The sequence below is a fragment of the Camelus dromedarius genome, chromosome 5 (genome assembly GCF_036321535.1).
Source record: "Camelus dromedarius isolate mCamDro1 chromosome 5, mCamDro1.pat, whole genome shotgun sequence".
In the NCBI taxonomy this organism is placed as follows: Eukaryota; Metazoa; Chordata; class Mammalia; order Artiodactyla; family Camelidae; genus Camelus; species Camelus dromedarius.
Window position 1 is genome coordinate 37,727,883 of NC_087440.1, and position 22,479 is coordinate 37,750,361.

The window sequence follows — 22,479 nt, forward strand, 5'->3', positions numbered from 1 at the left end:
AGGAGGGCGGGGCCTCTGTTTGGCTCTCTGGTGACCCGGATGTGCGATGTTCAAAGACAGTGAAGGTACTAACCCTTACTGAGGACCTGCCCAACTCTGTAGAAGGCGCTCAGTGTATGCTTTTAAACGAGTGAGAAGACCCGGTAGGTCTCTCCCCTACACACCTTTTAAAAAGACATTTTTCAGCCCAGAAAGCTAAAGTTTCCAGACGTTGAAAACATTTTAATCTGCTTAAGTCCGTATTATGCCCATTAGGAAGATGGGTAAATAGGGAGAGTCAGTTGAATCACAAAGCAAGCAGAAATGGAACTGAAAGTTATAGATCTTTCAAAAATTTTCTTTACCCTCGTCAATAAAACAACGCTACCTCCTCTGTTAGGAATGTTATAAGTCATTACGTTCTCTCAGTTGTGGAAGGATATGGGTAGGCTATGTGAATACATATTTGGAGATCAATCTTTTAGAGAATATCTTTGTTAAAAATACTCTTATCCAAGTAAATGTGTGGTTGTTAATTTTTTTTTTAACATTCTACTAAAAGTGAAACGACATATTCTGGTGCACATAATGGTATTAAATTCTGTGGTATGTTTCCTGTAAGTACACATTAGAATGTGAATAAAGTTAAACAAGGGCTTGATTTTCTCTCCGCCGTAATGTATTCCTTGAACATGCATCAGATTAGCATTATTTTTCTATGGGCTTGGAGGGTTTAGATGAAGAATAATAGTGTTACCCTGACTGCATTACCTAGGTCATTGATTTGGGCTCAGTTGGCACAATATTCCTATACATTCTGGTCTGTTGTTTTAAAAGATGACATCACTGACGTGTTGCTATCCATACAAAGTACCGTGGCTGAAGAAAATAATACATGCATAACCAACGGCTCTTTCTACTCAGAATTGAAGCCTCCTGTTTGCTGGTTATCTTGCCGGCTGTTTTACACTTTTTGTAAAAACAAAGCAGAATCTCACATTATCTCTGCTGCATTGCAGGGGTCCTACATTTGTTGACATTTGTCTTCAGAGCACAGACAAATTACATTGTCTGCACCTTTATATATCTTTTCTCTTTCACTCCCAGACTCAAGTTTTACAGAACTGGAAGGAACTTCAGCATAGATACACTTAGCCTTGACCCAGAATAGGAGAAGACTTTGATGTCCTTCTTTATATGGGTGTAGGAGTTAGGGAGGTCTCTTGATAATAGTATATGGTTCCCAGAAATTTTTACACAGTGAAGGGACTTTGCCAAATTGGGAAATCCTTCCTACAGATAGTTAGAGCCTGTTTGGTAATGGTTAATCTCTCAAAAATTACCAATTACTTTAAACTTTCCAGTTAGGTGAGGATATCCTGGTAATTACTGTAGGTAAAGTTGTGGCTCATTTATTCTTTCCTTCTACCTGCAGAGGGCAGTAGAGAGTAGGCACGAAAGAGTATTTACTTTCTGTTTTTATTTTGAGTATCATCTCATTCCACAAAGAATTTAAGAAGGCAAGCTGTACTTGCAATGAAACAGGGAAATGTGAATAAAAATAAAGCATTAGGAGTAAAGAAAATAGAATTATGTTAATTGGAATGGGGAAAATCGAAAACAAGTAAACAGGTTAAGGCAGTGGTTCTTGACCAGAGTGCTGAGATGATAAAGTATGTAGCAAAGTTTTCACAGATATACAACTTTAATTTTTGTTGTAAAACTATTAATGTTCATCACATGTAATGTTGAGGTGGAGCACATTGTACAATTTCCTTCAAGTTAGAAGTAAAAGACATAGCACAACGTTAAGATGGCTCTAGAGGAAGATGGTGACTCACTGGAACATAAGAGAGCTTTGCCTTGTGAGTATACTAGAAATTGCTGTCTGGGCAGGAATAGTTCTCAAACAGCTACAATGCTGAAAGAAGACCATATGGATAGTGGGTTTATTTCAATTGTATTCTAGGCCATCTGAGATGGTATAGTAATCTAGAATTGTTTTAAGTGGTTTAATTCATTCAAGTTGGCTGCTCTAAATTTTAACATTCAAAAGTGTTTCACAAACATGAAAAATTTGAGAATCACTTCTGAAAGATCCTTTGCAGCTGATACTAAGCTTCCTGATTGTAAAGAGGAAAGGAAAGAGAAATGAACTATAATCTGTTCCATAGTTCTTGGAATAAGCAGAGCTTTTCCCAAGATTTAGCTCTAAAATGAGCCTCTTGCCTGAGGCTTTATATGGGAGTATGTTAATCAGTAGAAATGCAACTGGAAGAGATGGAGGTTTCATTTCAGGGAAGGCTGGAAGAAATCTAGCCCCCTACTTCAAAGCATAGAGATTTTTTTTTCAGTGCCTAAGGAGGTGATCAGGTTCTGAGAAATTAGTTTCCACTAACTAAAATGCACATGAACTGAGATAGAAGCAGAATACTAATTTATTCATTTTTAATAAGAAATATTGCTGTGACATGGAGTGGAAATTTTCACATAAGGCATTTCAGCACATTTTCGCCTGTGGTCAAGCAGGGGATACTAGATTATATTCAGAAGTCCCTTTACTAGTTTATTATGAGATACAGTCACTCTTCTACCAGGGCGTCTGAAAATGAGCTGTGAAAGACCCGTGTGAATTCTGGCTTCAAGTCCTTTGGCACATGCATTAAGACTGTGAGGGAAAAGGGAACACATATTTAAATAAGGGCCTGAAATAAAAAGTCCAAGGGCAAATGTTCCAAAGCGTAACCATATATTTTGTCACAGAGCCTTTCCTAAAGCTGGCAGATACTGAGGCCTCGAGTGTTAATCCAATTGAAGCCCCTCCATACAAAAATAGGAGGCCAGGGAAAATGACAGTTTCCACCTAAGAGCTGAGTCCATCCTTAACATTAATAGTTTGTACAACCAGGTAGGGAACGGAATTCAGTGTGGAACTTGATATTGATTGTTCTTTTGTTCAATTTGCTTTTTAAAATTCTTATTTTATTACTGCACCATTTGCTGGTGTGTTGCCTAGGTAATGTAACATAAATGCTTTTAACTCAAAGGCGATGATGTATATCTTTGGCAGTCTGTAGGGTTTCCCCAGGGCAGGCTGATAAATTATCTTGATCTTTGGGTTATTTTTCAGTTCATAGTCTTGTGTTAACTTAGCAAAGCATTGTATAACCTTTTGAATGTTTGTATACTTCTGTTAGCCATTTTGTCAAGTTAGGCCTCTGGTAAGGTCATTTTTTGTGATTTTAACACCTGCATCCTTTGTAGGAAAAAATTGTGAAAGATTTTGAAATAGGCAAAAAGAGATTTCTAGATATCCTTTTAACAAATGCTGGAGTCTCTGGAATTTACCTGTCGTATAGGGCTATCTAGGATTTGTCTTTGACTAGGCTGTCTTACAGTTCTGTAGAGACAGAAGTTAACTCTTTGAACACTGATAATAAGCATATCATTCTTGTCTATAAAGATGTAAAATTTTATTATTAATCTGTGGATATTGACCAGTTTTGCATTCATTTGTAAATTCATTTCAGCATTCCTTCCCTGACTATAAATATATAGCACCTTGAGTTGTTCTCTCTCTTTAATAAACTTTAAATTTTAGAATAGGTGTATATTTACAAAAATGCTGCAGAGGTAGTACAGAGATTTCCCATATACCCCTCACCCAATTTCTCCTATTATTAACATCCCAAATTGCTATGGTATGTTTGTCACAACTGAGAAACCAGTACTGGTATATTAATTAAACTCCCTGCTTTATTCAGATTTCATTAGTCCTTTTTCTGGATCCCATCCAGGATACCACGTTACATTTAGTCATCATGTTTCCTTAGGTTGTGACAGTTTCTCAGATTTTCCCTGTTTTTGATAACCTTGACTGTTTTGGGTAGTACTGGTCAGGTGTATTGTAGGCTGCCCCTTTATTGGAATTTGATGTTTTTCACATGATTAGAGCAGAATTACTGGGTTTTGGAGAATGAACACAGAGATGAAGTGTCATTCTTACTGTCTCACATCAATGGTACATGCTGTCAACAGGTCTTATTGCTGATGACGTTAGCCTTAATCACCTGGCTAAGGTAGTGTGTTTGCCAAGTTTCTCCACTGTAAACTTACACACATACCCACTTCTGTAATTTACTCTTTGGAAGCAAATCACTAATCACAGCCCATACTCAAGGGGTGAGGTTAAGATCCACCTCCCTGACTAGGGAGTACTGGCATAAATTATTTGGAATTCTTCATACAGGAGGTTAGAGTTCTCTTTTGAACTGGTTATAATATATTACTGGTTCCTTCTTTATTGAGTTAAGTATGAGTGAAATAAAAATCTTTGACACATGTTGATTTTATATGTGTATGAGAATCATAATTTTATTCTCTTTAAAAAATTATCCTCGTATCTTTCTACCAAAAATGTTGTGGTAATTATTTTTTATATAGTTCTTTGAAATCTATGAATAAATGCCATAAACAAACACATTATTTGGAAAAGAAGACAGTCAAGATTACTTATAGTCAGCGAAAAAAATAGATTATTTTATCACACTGACTGTACTGGTCAGGGTCCTGTCAGCAATCAAATAACACATTTTAAATAGGATAACCTGAGAAAGTTTTATTTACAAAGGGATTATTTACAAAGTGTGGGTGTAGGGGGACCATAGTGGGTAGTGTAGTGGTAACCCAGGGCAGAGTAGTAGCAGAGATGTTACCATTCCCGTGTCCTGAAGTTAGAAATGGAGAGAGCCTGGAGTCCAGAGGTAGAGACTTACATAGATCCTTAATAGAAGGAGTTAACCTTCTGCTAAGAAGCACAGCCAACTCCAGGTGACCCTTTAGGAAGAGAGCTAGGGAAATAAATACCTGACCGCATTCTCCTCTTTCCCTCCATTTCCCACCAGGGGTCCCCATTGCAGAACCCAACCAGAAGCCAGGATCAGGACCTGTTGATGTCCCAGCCTCCACAGCAGAAAGCTGGGTGGAGAATGTTTGAGTGTGGATCTGGAAGGCAAACAAAAGGTATCTGGCAGACTGACTGAAGAGGTCTTAAGAGCCACAGTGAGGACTCTTGTGTCATCTTTTTGTGGGAAGACAACAGCTGGTAAGACAGAGAAAAGATAGCTGCAGTTAACATTTCTAGCAGAAATCCTTAAATTCTCCAAGTGTTGAGAGAGGTGAAGTCAGTGTAAGAAGAGTCAAGGTCCTTGACCTTTCCCCACCTTTTTTTTCCCAGCCATTGGGTATATGGCAAGACATTAGAGGAGAATGGTTGCTGGGATCCCAGCCTTGGTGAAAATGCACCCTCTACACAGCCCAACTTAACATGGCAGGAAGGGATGCATCCACTGCCTTCAAGAGATCTTGCAGCCTTGACTAAGAGCATATTAGAGGGACCTAAGTCTTTGGACCTAAGTCCTTAGAGCTCTCCTGGAATCATTTGGACCTTGAGAGAAGAAGATTAGAATTAGATTTGATTTGATACAGAAAAAATAATGAACCATTTTTATTGTCTTTGAGAGTCGTAACTAAGTGAAACTCATAGTGACTTCAGCAGGAAGTAAATAAATAATAGAATTTCTGTAATGAATGGTTCATATACTCCTAAATCTTCAGTTGCATTTGCTTGAGATAAAAAAGGGAAAGCAGTATTATCGGATGGCAGCTCCCTGATTGCTCCTTTTGGCAAGTGAAGCCAAAGAAATACTGTAGATTCTCAGCATGCTTGAGGAAGGATATTCTAGGGATCCCACAAATAGAGAAAATTCCAACTCTAGAATTAATTAATAACTGCATTCATGTATTTATCCTATTGTTTATAAACTTTTATTTATCATGCCAGGTACAAAGCTAGGTGTTGGAAATATATGAAGAATAAAATGCTATTCTTACTCTCAGGGAGCTCAGAATTTAGTGAAGAGACAAGGAAAACAAGGAGGAGCATTAGAAAACTGTTTTTCTTTCCACCATTGTGTTTGCTTCCCTCCCAGTGTTGTCAAACCCAAGTTCATGTGCCTGGTGCACAGTGGGGCCAAACAAATCAAAATTTCAGAGTTTGAAGGAGAAAAAGGTTTGTTTCAGGGCCAAGCAAGGAGAGTGGGCAGCTAGTGTTCAAAAGACCCAAACTCCCCAGTGGTTTTTAGGGAAGAGTTTTTAAAGGCAACATTTGGGGTGAAGGCTGTACTGTGCGTGACTTTCTTCTGATTGGTTGGTAGTGAGGAATGGTTGTGTTCCAGGAATCTCGATCCTCAATTGTCTGGTTCCAGCCAGCCTGGGGTCTCAGCATGTAGGTACCATCCTCCACCTGGGTGGAGGCCTTAGTTCCTGCAAAGAAGCTCAAAGATATGCATCCGATTGTTATGTATATCCCCTGAGGAGAAACTGGGACTCCGTTTTAAGGTGCTTCTTGGCTGCTTTTCTTTTGTTTCTGCATTCCCTCACTTCCCTAATTAGTAACTGTTTGAATCTGCTCTTTGGAATTTAGGGAAGGCCGAGGAGACTAAAGCCTTTACAAAGGATTTAAAGCCTCTACAAAAAAAAAAAAAAAAAAAAAAAAAAAAATGGGGGTGGGTGTTGGAGGCCGGGACTGAGGGCTTTTGTACCCAGGAGGGCCATGCAGAATCCTGCTCTGTTTCACCAATAAGGGAAGGACAGGGCTTGGAAGGGGAGCTACCTCTTTCCTGGAAAGCCTGAACTAAACTAAGCTGGGGTGACTGGCCTTAACTGGAGGCAAGGTAAGGTCTTTAGCCTAAACAATTTGGCATAAACCCAGATTTTAGGCCCATACCACATCCAGGCAAATTTTTTCTTAGTCACTAACTCTCTTTTCAGAATACCTCTCTGTCTCCTTTTATAGCAATTCTCATCTCCTTTTATAGCCATTTTATAGTATAAAAACTATGTGTATTATGCTGCCTTTAGGGTCTCCAAAATTCGCTCCAGGCTTGACCTACAGCTCAGAAGATTCCCTTCCTCTAGGCCACAATCAAAGGTCTAATATTCTAAGTACTGTGTTTAGCTGCACTCTGCAGGGCGTGAAGCTGATTGAAGTAATTCCCATTAACTTGTGAATGAAACATAACCTTCTTAAAAGGTATATTTGCATTTTAGTAGCAGTCCCTTAACACATATTAATCTCTAATTGGTAGAATGTGTGAGAATTACTTTCCAGGAGAAGAGGGAGGAGGGGGAATAACTCCTTAATTTTCTAAATTTAAAAGCTACTCTTAGAGCCTCTGGATTCTCACCTCCCAGTCACTCCTCAGCAGTTTGGCTTTTCTTCCTGAAGCTAGTCACTCCAAAAGCTTTCTAGGTTAAAGTCAGTGGACATCGCCATCTTTTGAATAACTTTTATATTTGGGAAAATTCCCACATTGTGAGTATCCTTTTCCCTCCTATGTGGAAACCAGAACTCAGCTCTCCCTAGCTTCCTTTGTAGATAGGATGCAGGCGTGCTGATTAGACAGCTGTGTGCAAGATTAAGTTTGAAAGTGAGCACTGTGAATAAACAGGCTCTGCGTGGGGCTCCCACTTTCATGATGTCAGTGTTGCCGGGGCTTTCAGGCATAGGAGGTTCAAGATCGAATGCAAAAGTGGCATTGGTGGCATAGCAGCTGCAGTAAAACCAAGTTGCTGGTATTTTGGGCTTAGCGGCTGCAGCAGCAGCAGCTGGTACTGATGCAGGAAAACGGATGTAGGGCATGAGGGCCGAGTCCCAGGTCTCGGCTGAGCCCCTGAGACATGCCCCGCCAAGTGTGGGTCCTTGGCTTCGCGCAGGAAAGAATTCAAGTGCAAGCCACCGTTGAGTTAAGGTAGATTTATTTAGAGAGATACATACTGCATAGAGTATAAGGTAAAAGAAAGGCAAGGAAAGAGGTGTGGGGATTGGATGCTCAGGTTAAAGTAAAAGTAGGTATTCACTCCATAGACAGAGTGTGAGCCGTCTCCAAAGGGGAGAGAGAGTGCAAAAGGGCCACTAGGCGTGGTGTTGTCACTTTTTATGGTCTCAATAGCTTCACACACCTACAGGTGGGATCAATCCAACTGCCCTGGGGAAGGGGCTGAGATTACCAGGAATTGGGCCACCACCCATTCTTTGGCCTTTTGTGGTTAGCCTTGGGGCTGTCATGGCGCCTGCGGGCATGTTATTTGATCACGCTGTTACAATGAGTATATAATGAAGCTCAAGGTCTACTAGAAGTTAAACCTCTTAATCCTTAAGGCCCACTAGGAGGTGAATCTTCCACAATTTGGTTGTTAAATTGCTGTCATTCCTTGAGTGGCTGTTCCCTGCCCTCTTCCCTCCTGTCTCTTCTTGACCCCTCAACAAACAGAATTTATAGGACAAGACTCTCTACTTTTCTCCATCCCCACTTCCACTTTCTTCATTTGGGCCCCATCATCTCTAACCTGGATAACTGCAACTCTGTCCAATTTGATCACTTACCTCCAGTTTGACTTGTCGTAGCAGCTAGAGTGGTCTTTCTAAAATGCAAACCTAATTCTGTCTCTCTATGCTAAAGATCCTGTTAGACACGTGGAATCTCAGCCTTCCTCCAGACTTACCTGAATCAGAATCAGCATTTCAGCAAGATGATTAGGTGATTCCCATGTGCATTCAAGTTTGGGTTGTGCTGCTTTATAGCACTGTGCTCTTGCCCTCTGGGGTTTTTCCACGTTCTGCTTCCTTGGTCTTCCTAGCCTTTCCCTGCTTTAGATGTCTAACACTGTTCTGCAGCAGGGAAAACTTCTTCCACTGGGGAAAGCTGGGTTGGAGGCTTTTGTTTGTTCCCCCAAACACGGCACTTACTCCTTTGTACTATAATGACCTTTGTACTCCTTTGTCTTTCTTCTAAACAGCGGTTTTCTATTCCCATTGTATTTTAGAGTCAACCTGAGAACTTAAAAAACAAACAAACAGATTCCTTGATCTCGCCCCTAGAGATTTTGGTTTTAATTGGTTTGGACACTGGTGTTTTAAAAAAGTGTCCCATATCATTATAATGTGGGGGTTGTGATAATAATTCAGAACCATCACTCTAGGCTGTAAGCTCCTTGAGGGCAGGGATTGTGTCTTATTCACTGTTGTATTCTCAGAGCCTACCACAGTGCCAGGTGCATAAACTATACTTGTGAAAGATTGTTGCCCCTAGCTCCTCAGGGGTATGGAATCAGCTTCGTGTTGCACACACCATCCTACCTCACGCCCAACCCTGCTCACATATGTTAGCAGCTGGGCAGCCCGATCATCTCATTAAACCAGGGAGCCATGTCTTGAGGAAAGAACACAAGCTGGTATTTGAAACACATCTCTAACCATTCCTGTGTGCTGTTCTTGTGCCAGTTTGATGTGGATACAATGAAGCCAGTTTAGATAATTGGATGCTAATAGGCTCATTGTTGTGAAACACTGTCTACACGCTGATCCACAAAGCAAAGCCACAAGTTGTTTGTTTATAAACCTCTTGGGTCCTGAGAATTCACAATACTGAGGAGGTTGATGACGTCAACACAGCTCTAACAAGCAGATTTTCTGAAAGTTAACCATAGTTTTATGGCATAGTAAAAACTACGTTTGGGGAGAATTTTCTTAAGTGGACACCTATTTTTAAAAATGTAAAGTGACTTCTAAAAAAGCAGTGTTAATGATATCTTATATTTATGTAATGTTTTATATTTTAGAAGTAATTTCATTTCCATGATCTCACTGAGAGATGTCCCATATTATAGATGAGGAAGGTAAGGCCCAGGAAATTTGGATCACCTGCTCCAAATAAAACACCAAGCTAGAGGTGTTGCTGAAAGATCAGACCCTGTCCCTGAGGAGCCAAATAACTCAGAGACAGGGTCTTAGAGCTTAGAAGAAAAGAGAAGCTTTATTACTTTGCTGTGCAAAGGGGACTCACAGCAGGCTAGTGCCTTCAAAACTGTGAACCCACCTTGGAGATGGGGTAGGGTGGTTATATAGCCATAGCTCCAACAATAAAGCATCATTAACAATCACCAGAATCATTTTCTCATCAGAAGATTTAGAATGGCATAATAATGCCTCCAGGAGACCAATTCTATAGAGGCCAGTGATTGTCACTGTTTCAATCTCTATCTCGAGAGCACTCAGGGTGTGATCTTCTTGGTATTTAGCCTTCTAAGGTTACAGTTCTGTGACCTTCTCCCTGGAGATCGACTCAGAGACCAAGCACGATTATAGCTTTTTATTACTGGAATAGAGTAGAAACAGTAAGATCAACAGCTTTAGTTTTAACAATGGGCCTGGAGCTGTGAGTAGCAACTGTCAGTCAGGTCAGTTGACTGTTTCAAGGGCAAGCATAAGAACAAGCTATCTGTTAGCCTGAATGTGGCCATTTTATTAATCCTCCTTCAGAGGCACAGCGAAACCATCATCCTAATCTCCTGATTACAAGTTCAGTGCTATTTTTTTTTTCACATTGTGTGTGAATCCTGACATCTTCTAGGCACTTATGATTGATTTTTGCAGCCAAGAAGGTGAATTCTGATGAAATAAACAAACTAAGTTGATCTGGGCTGAAAACACAGCCTCACTGCCTCCTCGCAGTGACCTCAGGCAGTGAGTGTAGCGGTTAAGAATATGGATTGATTCTAGTACCAGGCAGCCTGAATTTAGAATGCTGCTTCTTCCAACTGCTTACTGTATGGCCTTGGGCAAGTGCTTCAGTTTCACAATCAGTCCATAAAATAGGGATAACAATGTGACCCACTTTCTAGAACTGCTCTAGGATTAAGTGTATTTGTGAAACATTTAGAATCATGCCTGGGCACAAGGTAAGTGTGATGTAAAACTTTGGGGGGAGGGTATAGCTCAAGTAGGTGAAAGGTAGAGCTCATGCTTACCATGCATGAGGTCCTGGGTTCAATCCCCAGTACCTCCTCCAAATGTAAATAAATAAGTAAACCTAATTACCTCCCCCTCATAAAACAAACAAACAAACAAAAAAGTAAATCTTTGTTAAGTAAAAATCTGGTTCAATCGTACTATTTTATACCTAACGTCCTTTTTCACATCACATATGTGATTACCTGTATTCAGTTTTCATTAAGTATCTCTTACTGGATAGCAATTGCATATAGTATTATAGAAAAGAAAAGGTGTGATTGATAGGCTTCTTTCTACAGAAATGGAACAAAGTACGTGAAAGAGCCTGGAAAGAGCACTTCCTTTTTTGTTGTTGTAGCAGATCTGAGAGAGAGGAAAGGATCTCTCCATGGCTGCTAGGTTTCCAAAGTAGGATTCTTGCTTCAAAGAATCATTATGTTCCATCCAATTATTTGCTTTCTTGAGTCCTGCATCATAAACTCCAGCGGGCTTGTCAGGACCTGGGAGAGCGTGGGGAGGGAAGGAGCAGCAGCCCCTTCTTGCTGCAGGGACACTCAGAACCACAGCCTTGTCATCAGTCCCTCTCCTCCTCTCTGGGACACTATTCAGGCTCCAAAAGCTTGAAATAGCAGCCAACAATGAAACTTTTCATCTGCCCGGAGCTTTTCCTGCTTCATATTCAATGTGAGGGAGACCAAGCCCCTAGTTGCCCAGGGAAGCGGTGATGCCAAGTCAATTAGCAGAATTTCTAGGGCTGTGAACTACTGTTACTTTCCCACTATAAAAAGTTAGTAATGAAGGTTAACTTCCCTTCTCTGTAACCTGTTGTAGTGAAAATCCGTTTTGGGGATTTCTGAGTAGGATGTATGCCTGTGACTTGGAATGTTTTGTGCAAAGCTAGCAGAAATATTTAGGGACTGAGTGTGCATTATGGCCTAAATATCTGCATTCTGTATCAATTGAACTAGATAGATGGAACTATCTGTTGATTGATAATCTACTGACTGATAAACAGAAATAAGAAAATAAATAAAAGTTAATGGGTCAGTGATACTATGCAGCCCTATATAGCTTAGGTGCTGTAACGTTTTGCAAAAACTTGAAGCAAAACTTGAAAACCAGGAAAGACAAATTTTGTTATTGCTATTTTAAAATGAAGTATGTTATGACATTACCCAGGCAGATTCTCAAACATCTATAGTTGTATTAGTCTCATGTTTCTGAGACAGCTTAATCCATAAATATTAAAAAGAGACATCTAAGGTATCTTTATATTTAAAACATTAAATTATAAATTCTTCATAGTTTAACATGGAGATAACAAGATGAGTGCCTTGTCATCTCCATGTTAAATTTTATCTTTACCAATTAAATAATTTAGATGATATCTCAGTAAAGAAGGATCTTGGTTCAAATGTCTATTTGCTAGGAAATTCTGTGACAGAAAATTCAGATCAGTGGATACTACTGATATTCAGAAATTGATATTCCTATAGACTCAAAAATCAAAGGTTAAGAATCACATTTGCTACAGTTGAAAAAAAAAGTGAAAATAATAAATGTCAATGAGGGTGTGAAGAAACTGGAACTTTTGTACATTCCTGATGGGAATACAATGTGGTGTAGTGGTGCAGCTGCTGTGGAAAAAAGTGGCAATTCCTCAAAAAGTTAAACATAGAATTGCCTTACCACCCAGCAATTCAAAATAATTCAAAATAAAAGAAAACAAAGAGTCAAACAGGTACTTGTACACCAGTGTTCATAATAGCATTATTTACAGTTGCCAAAAGTTGGGAACAACCCAAATGTCTCTAAAGAGAAGAATGGGTAAACAAAGTGTGGTATATACATATAATGGAATATTATTTAGCCATAAAAAGAATGAAGTTATGATACATGTTACAACATGGATGAACCTTGAAAACATTATGCTAAGTGAAAAGCCAGACACAAAAGGAGACACAAAAGGAGAACTGTTGTATGCTTCACTTACATGGTCTATCTAGAATAGCAATTTCATAGAGGTAGAAAGCAGATTAGAGGATATGAGGGGGTTGAGGGAATGGGGGAATGAGGACACAGTTCCTCTTTCAGTGATTAAAATTTTTGGAACTAAGGGTGATGACTGCAAAATACTGTGAATTTAGATATTGCTACTAAAATGTACGCTTAAACATGGTGAAAATGGTAAATTCTATGTTATATATATTTTACTGCAGCAAAAGTGAAAAAAAAAATCACATTTGTAGCATCACCCATTGCTTGCTTTTTTACAGCCCTTATAACTTTCATAGATCTAACTATAGTATAGCCCAGGTGTCCCTCTAATACAGAAACTATATTATACAAAAGCTGAGGGTATATCTCTGGTGGTCTAATTGACTGAGTCCATTGTTTGCTCTGGGATCCAGAATTTAAATGTAGGCTTCAGAATTTAAGTTTTGTGTCCTTTCTGCTGAAGAATCCTCACTGAATGTCGACTCAAAAAGAGCAAGAACAGACATCTTGAAAACCTTTCTGAAGTTCTCTCCGATAAATAGGTAGAGTGTGGGAGAAAAGACATTATTGAAAGAAGTAGTTATCACTGTGAGTATCAGAACCAACTGCAAGAGTAGTGGCTGGTTCTTAGTGAGACTTAAGCCTTGGAATACATGGTAGGGCATCCAACACACAAAGAAAGAGATAATGGCAGTCATCATGACTTTGAAGGGCTTGCTGGATTTGAACACGCCCCTCTCTTTCATCTTTCTGGCGACTCTTTCATAACAAAAGGTGATGATGAAGAAAGGCAGAAGGAAGCCCAGTAAGAAGCGGCTGCTGAAACAGGCTACATGAATCCATTTCCTTAATGTTTGCATCTTTTTGCTTTCCCAGTTAGGAGACACAGCATAGTTATTTTGGCAGGTCACTGTCCCTTTATGGTCATCACGTGTCTCCCTGAAAACCAAATAGGGCGTGCTGAGGGCAATGGCAGAGATCCAGACTCCCAGGATGACTCTGGAAGCCCAACGTGGGGTTCGGTGCAGCTGTGACCACACCGGGTGAAGGGTGAGAAGATAACGATCCACACTGATGGCCGAGAGGAAGAAAACAGAGGCGAACATCCCTACAGACAAAGTGCTGTTAAAGATCTTGCACATGGCCATTCCAAAGCTCCAGTGATTGTCCTGAACGTAGGAGATGGCCAGAAATGGCAAAAACAATACTGAAATAAAATAGGAGAGAATGAGATGAAAAAACAAGAGAGTATTGACAGTCTTTTTCATTTTGAATTTTAGCACCCAGAGGTAGAGACCATCGGTGATAGTGCCAATTATAAACGTCATGGACAAAAGAAGCATAACAATTACTTTTGAGGCAGGAGTTGGAAAGTGATTGTTGTTTCTTATTGAAGTAGAGACATTGAGCAGGTAATCAGTAGAGTTGGTAAGATCCATAATTGGAATGAGAAACTGAAAAAAAAATAATGAAAAAGAAGCAAAAGAAAAGGTTAAACATTGCAATTAAATAATAATTTTTGCATGTAAGTCAAAATAACTATTTTAAAAGTGGCAAGCATAGTATTTCTATGATAATACAAATCAGATATTTTTCACTTATTTTGTGTGAGGAATTAAGCTCAGTTTGAGCATCAAAAATACAAATACTACAGAGGCAATGAAATTAATGTGAAACAAATAAAGTTTGGGATATTTTAACTTTGTTAAGTAATTTAGGACGCTAAAAATCTATTTAGGCATTAACCAGAAGTCTGACCCTTCTTGATGGGCAAAATTCTTGAATAAGGTGATGTAGAATCAGTTTTACTTGACTAAGACTTGGTTAGGGCAATGTTGCTAATGAAAATGAGTAACAAAAAAAACAGCAATGGCTGCAAATCAGTAATCATGGGGAACTAAGATTTCTCCCATGAGCTAATTACATATAGTAAATGCTGTTATCTAATATTTTAACACTCAGCACATAACAGCAAGAACTGGGAGCCCTACAGCACTGTCAGGTTGTGATGTGTCTTCAGAACCATCAATGAAAGAGGAAAGTGTATTTCTGTAGGATATAGTAACAGTTCTTACTTACTTGGGGAGGAGAAAGAGAGGGAGAAGCCAAGGAACTGATATTTATCCAGTATTTGTACACGAGGAGCTTTAAGTAAAAAGAATTTCTTTTTTTCTCCACACATTGGTGAATATTTAAACAGAGGAGAAAATGAGGCTTACAGGAGTTGCATTTCTTATTCATCAAGATCTCCTACCATACCTCCATTGTGACAGGTGGAGAACCCTACCAGTGTTTTATGTTACTTCTTTGAAACTTGGTAATTCATGTTTAGTATTTTGATAATGCTCCATGAATCAGAGTATTTGATTACCCCAAATATCCCATTTCTGGAATAATTATTCCTATAGTATTGAAAATATAAACCTGAGAATGTTTTGGAAAATAGCTGTTATAACAGAGTCAAATCAACAAATTAGTTTTTGATAAATTGAATAAATCAATGGAAATTACAAATAATTTTTTTCCACTAAGCAAAAACATTCGAAGAATATATGGAGAGAAGAAGGGGAGGGTATAGCTCAGTAGTAGAGTGCATACTTAGCATACACAAGGTCCTGGGTTCAATCCCCTGTACCTCCAATGAAAAACCAAATAAATAAATAAACCTAATTACTTCCCCCAGGAAAAAAAAAGAATATATAGGGAGAAGAAATAAAATAATGGCTGTTAAAACCACAATTGCCTTAATTCTGCCTTCTAAGGGAGTTGCCAAAATTTCCCCCCAAATAGAAAAATAGCTCTCTTCAGGAAGATACCTTAGTAGTCTGCTTTGGGATGAAAATGTGAAATCTTGGGACATGGAATGGATAGGCAATGGCAAGTGGGGACTTGAGAAAGAGGCTGTGTGCAGGTCCTGGGACTGTGAGGGGAGGGAGGAGGAGTGAGGATGGTCTTCAGAGAGTAGCCACAGGAAAACATGACAAGAGGTTAGGCGTCAGAGATATGGTCAAAGAGAGATTCTGAGAAGCAAAGATGACACAGGGATTTAAAATGAGGTATGTCTAATATTCAGTTTAAATCCATTTACTTGTTGTGATGTTCCTTCTCTTCATTAACCACAACTTTCTGGTGTTGTTGTTTGCTCTAGGGTATGGAAAGAAAAGAGCTTGTGTTCTTTATTTGGGAAGGAGTGGGATGGAGAGAAGAGACCAGCAACAGTAGGTGAGACATGAATGAGAAGATGACTTTGGTGGAAACTGGATCGATATTGGTGCATGAGTAGACAAGGAGACACAAAATCCCATGGAGGATTTCTGATTCTGTGTGCACGTGGCCTGTGTGCTTCTATGTGTGTGTGTGTGTCTGTGGTCTGTCTATACATCTGTGGTGCATTTGTGTGTATGTATGTTCATATATGGTGTGTGTCTCTGTGGTGTTTTGTCTCTGTAGTGGGTGTTTGAAATCATGGGGTGTGTGTGGAGTGGTGTGTGTGTGTGTGTCTGTGATCTTTGCACATGGGGTGTATTTGTGTGTGGTCTCTGCAGTCTGTGTATATGTATCTGTGTCGTATGTGTATGTGTGGTGTTTATATGTCTCTGTGTGCGTGTGTGGTCTCTGTGTGTATGTGCATATGAGAAACTGAATTATAAGGAAGATTTTTTTTTAATTGTTTGGCTGAGCTCTAGAAGGGCTTATAAAAATACAGGACTTGAGCAAAATTAACATTGGTAGAGGTTCTGAACAGCATATATTGTCCTAGAAACTTTGCTTTATTGCACAGAGCCAGGAGATATCTTCATCCTTAAACATCTTTTAAAACGGCTTTAAAGTCCTTGAATATAATTAGTGGGGCAGAACTGGGCTCTGGCATCCCACAGAACTGGATTTTGATCCTACCTCTCACCAGTTCTGTGATTTTGGACTCTTAACTCGGAGCTTCTCTCACCTTCTAAACCTCAATGACTTTTTATAAGGACTGAATTAGATAATGTATATGAATCACTTAGCTCCCTTCATGGCACATATTAAGTACTCAATAACTTTTTACCTGTTTAGTTTGCTCAGCTTTTATATTAAGGCTAGCAAGAGCCTTATTTTGCCCTTTTAATGCCATATTTCTTTCCTCCCCAAAGCCCCCTACTGAATTTTGGTGTACCACCAGGGATTTCTGCAAAAAAATCTCAATATTCATCTATTAGGGCAGAAGCTCTCAGATTTAGAGTTATTTTGAGGCCTTGCTATAGTGATATCTTTGGCACAAATGGCTTTCAGGAAAATCCCACCTCTGCTTGGGGACACTGAGCTACTGTGGGGAAGGGGACCAGGACACAGGACCTCGGGAAGCTGATCCAGAGTAAGCCTAGAGCATCTATTCAGATGACAGCTCTAGGGTAAACCTTGGGAAGCTTACCTTGGAGTTATATCTTCATGCCAGGTAGTCTTGGGAAGACCAGAGGGACTCTGTATCAGCAGTCTTCTCTCTAGGGACAGAGGCAGAAGTCAGTGACACTCTGCCTTCATTTCATCTACCTTTCTTCTTGCCATTGCTACTGCCCAACCTTGAACCTACTATTTAAATATTCAGTGAGTTCTTCTTGCCGGTTCTCTGTTCCTTTTTCTGTGGAATGTATGCTGTCGAGGTGGAAGTAGAGAGATAAGCACTTCTTCAAATCATTTCTCCATTTTAAGGAAAGATTTTTAAAGTTCCATAAACAAAGTTATTCTATTTAAGTTATTCTGTTTCATTTTTGTCATTCCTTAATATAGCTCGTTTCAAGTGTTAAAACATAGATTAGATTAAATTAACTTCTCATATTTGGTCATCCCACCCCGGCATCCACTCTGCCTGGATTCTAGTGTGTTTATTAACATGTGGATGCATGATGCTGAGTACATAGGGAAGTGGTAAATATCAAGCATGGGAAAAATAGAATCTGGAAATGAGCTACCTAATCCTGCTACAGAGAAAATGGTCAGAAAGGAAACCTAAACACCAAGTTTCACAGTAAAATGGAATGTATGATGAGAGGCCGAAGATTCATACTGTTTGGTTTGGAAAGATGAAGACTGATAGACAGAATGATTTACATTTGTCCAAACTGTTGAGAATGATTGGAAAGAACACAGAATTTGTTACCGTATATCCTAAAAGACAACCACATTATAAGAAAACCCTGCATTTATGAACTGACTGAACCCTACATTTTCAATTTCCCTCTCTCTAATCCACCTCTGAAATTTCTTAGGATCAGCCTCTGTGCTGACTGACCTCAGTGTCCTGATTTCTTTCCTGCTTGCTTTTCTCTTCATCTCTGCAGCGCCGGTGGAGAAAATACATCAAAACTTCTGTGTGGCTTCAGTGGTGAAGCTCAGGAATCAGTTATTTGTGTTACACTTAGAATTTTAAGACTTTCATTGCTGCTGTAGCCTTATTAAAAAACAGGCTTACATTTTAGTTCTTAATTCCTCTGGGGCTATGACCTCCAACCTGAGAACTGATTTTCTTTGATTCAGGCTAAAGATAAGTTTTCAAATTTGCTGCTGCCTTTTAAAAACAATTTCTTGCCAGGTTTTCATACCCTTTAGTATGATTTGGATTTGGAACAATCTGAGGTATTATTTGATCCAAACCCACTAATTCTGAAGCTTAGCAAACTGAGAAACAGAGAGGTTAAGTGATTCACAGTAGATTTTTACCAAGAGAAGAACCAAGGGCTCCTTCCACCGCCCTGTACTATTTCATTAATACAAAAAGGGATTTGGACCATGTTCTTCCTCCTCCCCCCTTCCACTCTATATTTCCAAACTGTACAATTAGTAAAATTCATAAATAATAACTAAATTAGGGACAAATATTTAGTTCCCCACCCCCACCAAAATATGCACAAGGGTTAGTACCACCATTGGATAGCCTAAAATTTCATTCTTCCATACCCAGAAATGCTCTCATTAGTGAGTGTTTTTATCTAACAGGTAGTTAAACCAATGATACTAACTCTGTTGGGAAAGATGCAGACTGTTTGAGAAAGTAACTTCTCTTTTATGGCTTTGGTGATATGACTACATTCATTTCACTTTTCATATTTCAAATAAGTCAGGTGGCTTCAAGAGAAGAACTCACGGAAATGGAAACTGTTTTATGTTGTTTTGATGTGATCACAATATGAAATATATAGAAATGCAGAAGCATATGGTGTTGCAGAATCAAATGCTTGAAAGTCTAGGAACTCAGAGATGCATATAATTTTTAGAGCTGGAGGAAACCAAGGAGTTAACTCCATCTAATTCCTGATTCTATTAGGTGAAGAGATGAGGACCTGTTGAGATATTTGAGACCTTGTCCTAGATTCCATTAGTAGCTAATAAAAGAGATGGGGGCAGAAAAAAATGTACACTAAAAATACTGATGCACTGCTCATAGGCACTATACTGATTGCAAAAGACAGCGTAGGATAGAAAAGAAAACCCGAACTGTTACCTACCTTATATACTTCTCAGAGCTTCAGTTTCCACATTTGTAAATGTAAAAAAAAAAAAAAAAGAAAGAAAACATCTCTCTTGCAGTAGTCTTTTGAGGATTAAATGAGATACTGTAAGTAAGGATTTAGCACAGTACCCGGCCCATGGTGGGAGTTAAATAAATGTTAGCTACATCAATATGTAAGTTGTATCAGAGAATACCAGCAAGCCCAGTGGCCTGGAGCAAATCTCTGAGCAGTGCAGTTCGAGAAACATTTCTTGAGTATCTAATGTAAACCAGAGAGTGCTCGAGAGTGGGGAAAGCAAAGTAAATAATTCAAAATAATATCTTTAGTGTTTATAGTTATTAAAAGAACAGAATAGGTTAGGAGGAGTTGAGGAGAGAAAATTCTAGGCCTTGGAAACAGTATGCTTAAAGGCCTAGCAAAAGAAAGTGATGCTTCATTTGTCTGGCTGGTTCTGCACTTTTCAAGATCACTTCTCACCACCTTCCAGTCCCGGTATGGGAGGAACAACCATATTAGCCCAGTGGTTTGCATTCTGGTTGAAGTCAGAATCCTTTGGAGGTCTTTAAAAAGATGCAGAGTATTCCTGAGATTTAATTCATTTATCTGACATTTACCAAGGACTGTTCTTGCCACTGGGGATAAAGAAGAAATGAGAAGAGCTTTGTTCTCTTGGAGCTTTTATTCTAATGGGGAGAGATGGACAAGAAACTAGTAATTAAAGAAATATCAGCTAGCACGCACAGTACTATGCAGAGTGCCAAAACATGGAAATGTTATAATAACTAAGTGGCTATTGTACAGGGGGCTGTTGGGAAAGGCCTTTCAGTGGGTGACATTTGATGGGATCGGAATGACCTAAAGGTGCCCAGTGTGCAGTGGTTAACAGAATAGAATTATCCTGCCCTAATTCACTTCTTGCTCCATGTCTATTTCCTCCATATTAACCCTTTTCTACTTCTTGTCTGCTCTTGCTATCTCAACTGGGTTTCCCCATTTATTAGAATCTTTGGCTTGTGACTTTTCAACTTCATTTTATGGTTTATGACTTGCATTCTTCTCCTTGTCTGGGTCCTTATTGTGACAGCACTCCTAGAAACAGGAATTCAGCTTTATTCAGGAGACTGTCTCTTGGGTTCTGTCTGCTCCCAGACTTATTGGATAAGACCCTCCACATCAGACTCCAGATCTTCTCCATGCCTGGATAGCATTCTGGGAACTGCAGGTAGGATGTATCTGGAGGAGAGGCAGGTGAGGCTGGGAAGTTGGTCTATATCTTGATTATGAAAGGACTTGGATTCAGGTTCAGTCTTGGAGAAGAAAAGTTGGGCTTTGGAGTATAGGTGGATAGATGGGATTTTTGTAGGATGATAGAGTCAAGGCACTGGATAGGTTTGTTTCTCTGCAAACTCAGGCCCAAGGTAATCTACTGACAGTGAACAGAGGAAGGATGATGGAAAATTATGAAAATTTAGAATTTCCTATGGAAGCAGTAAGAGGCACATAAATATTGTTGATCTGTGTTAAGGGTCTATTTGAGATTAGGGATCACTTATTTGTGGGTCTACCCTCCCAGGAATGGGGAAAAAATACCTCATTGTGCAAATTAAAAATTCTGAGCAGCTTGCTCTGTTACATTTCCTCCCAGCTTGGGTATAGAAGAAGAAGCAGATTGTTAAAATATTCTTAGCTGATGGTTTCTAAGCTAGTATTACTAAGAGAGGAGGCCAGCAGAGTTTAGAGGACTGATAAGAAAGTAGTAGCAGTGATGTAGCTGGTGGCCTAGGTCATGCAAAACCACCATGATTTTGACAGAGGGAGAGAAAGGGAGCGTTTGAGGGGCTGGAGGTGCAGGCACAGCAGTGTTTGTATGAGTGTAGAAGGATATGGTCAGAATGTGGGATATTGGAATTTTCAGTGTTCAAGGTGTGGCAGTTCTCTGTGATGGTAAGATCTCTAGAGTGTACGTAGCAAATTCAGGTATAAAGCAGTCATTGGAACTGACATCCAGAAACTTCAGACTAAGGTATTAGACGGTCTTTATCCTAAGAACTGTGGAGATCACTGAAAGGTTTTAGGTAAGAAGTGATATGGAGTTGGTGGTAGTTTAAAAGATAGCCTGGCTTTTGAGGTGAAGAATGGATTGGTGAAAAGTGAGCGTGGAGGTGGGAAGACCAGTGATCTCAGTTGGGGTTTCGCTAGAGGCAGACCCAGAGACAAGGATTCTAGAGCAAGTAGTATGTTTGTGAAACGATCTCAGGAAACCCTGGAAGGGATGGGGAAGAGAGACAGGGAAGGGCAGGAACAAATGAGGGGTGAAGTATTAAACGAGATATAGCTGTGGGTCATTAACACTTAATCCCACTTAGGAACTCTGGGAAATAGTGTAGAACACAAACTTCTGGGTTACCCCACCCAAGGGACCACCAGGAGTGTGGGTATTTATACATAAACTCCTGTCAACTTTTGGTTGAGGGATGCTCCAAGTTAATTTCTTGGTACTTCCTTTGCCACACGTATGAGCAGAGTGGGATCCTTCTGCCAGAGAAAGTTTTGGGGTTAAAAAAAAGTAGATCCTGGCACAGGAAGTTTAGCTAGCAAGGATTGACATAGTAGTAACAAGGAATGATTGGTGGGCATCAAAGAGGATCTGTTACATCTGTTCAAAAGAACACTATATTAGTCCAGGCAAGAGACTAAGGTGGCTTGGACCAGGTAGTGGTGATGAAGATGGGGGGAAGAGAAAGGATTTAAGAGGTGCATATATACTTATGTGCACATTAGTTCCATGCTCTTCATTTTGTTGACCATATCTGTAAAGGTTTTACATTTCTTTTTTTTTTTTATTGAGTTACAGACATTTTACAATGTTGTGTCAAATTCCAGTGAAGAGCACAATTTTTTAGTTGCACATGAACATATGTATATTCATTGTCACATTTTTTTTTCACTGTGAGCTACCACAAGATCTTGTATGTATTTCCCTGTGCTATACAGTATAATCTTGTTTATCTATTCTACATTTTGAAATCCCAGCCTGAGCTTTCCCATACCCCGCCCCCTTGGCAACCACAAGTTTGTATTCTATGTCTAAGAGTCTGTTTCTGTTTTAAGGTTTTACATTTCTGATCCTCTTTTAAGGTAAGCTATAAGCTCAAGATATCC

At 39.5% G+C, this 22,479-nt stretch overlaps 1 protein-coding gene and 1 long non-coding RNA gene across 2 annotated transcripts; one reads left to right on the forward strand and one right to left on the reverse strand.

Moving 5' to 3' along the window:
• Positions 1 to 54: 54 nt before the first annotated feature.
• Positions 55 to 16,667, forward strand: LOC135321396 (uncharacterized). The gene is made up of 3 exons (XR_010381137.1): positions 55 to 143; positions 4,884 to 5,001; positions 15,978 to 16,667. It is a non-coding gene; the product is annotated as an uncharacterized LOC135321396 (long non-coding RNA).
• On the reverse strand, positions 12,980 to 14,300 carry GPR33 (G protein-coupled receptor 33). Its single transcript, XM_031453553.2, has one exon. It carries the CDS (start codon positions 14,266 to 14,268, stop codon positions 13,246 to 13,248), a length of 1,023 nt encoding a protein of 340 aa, XP_031309413.1. The 5' UTR covers positions 14,269 to 14,300; the 3' UTR covers positions 12,980 to 13,245.
• Positions 16,668 to 22,479: the final 5,812 nt, after the last annotated feature.

Excerpts from the sequence above, each read along its gene's own strand:
- GPR33 (XM_031453553.2), bottom strand. The coding sequence starts at position 14,268 with ATGGATCTTACCAACTCTACTGATTACCTGCTCAATGTCTCTACTTCA.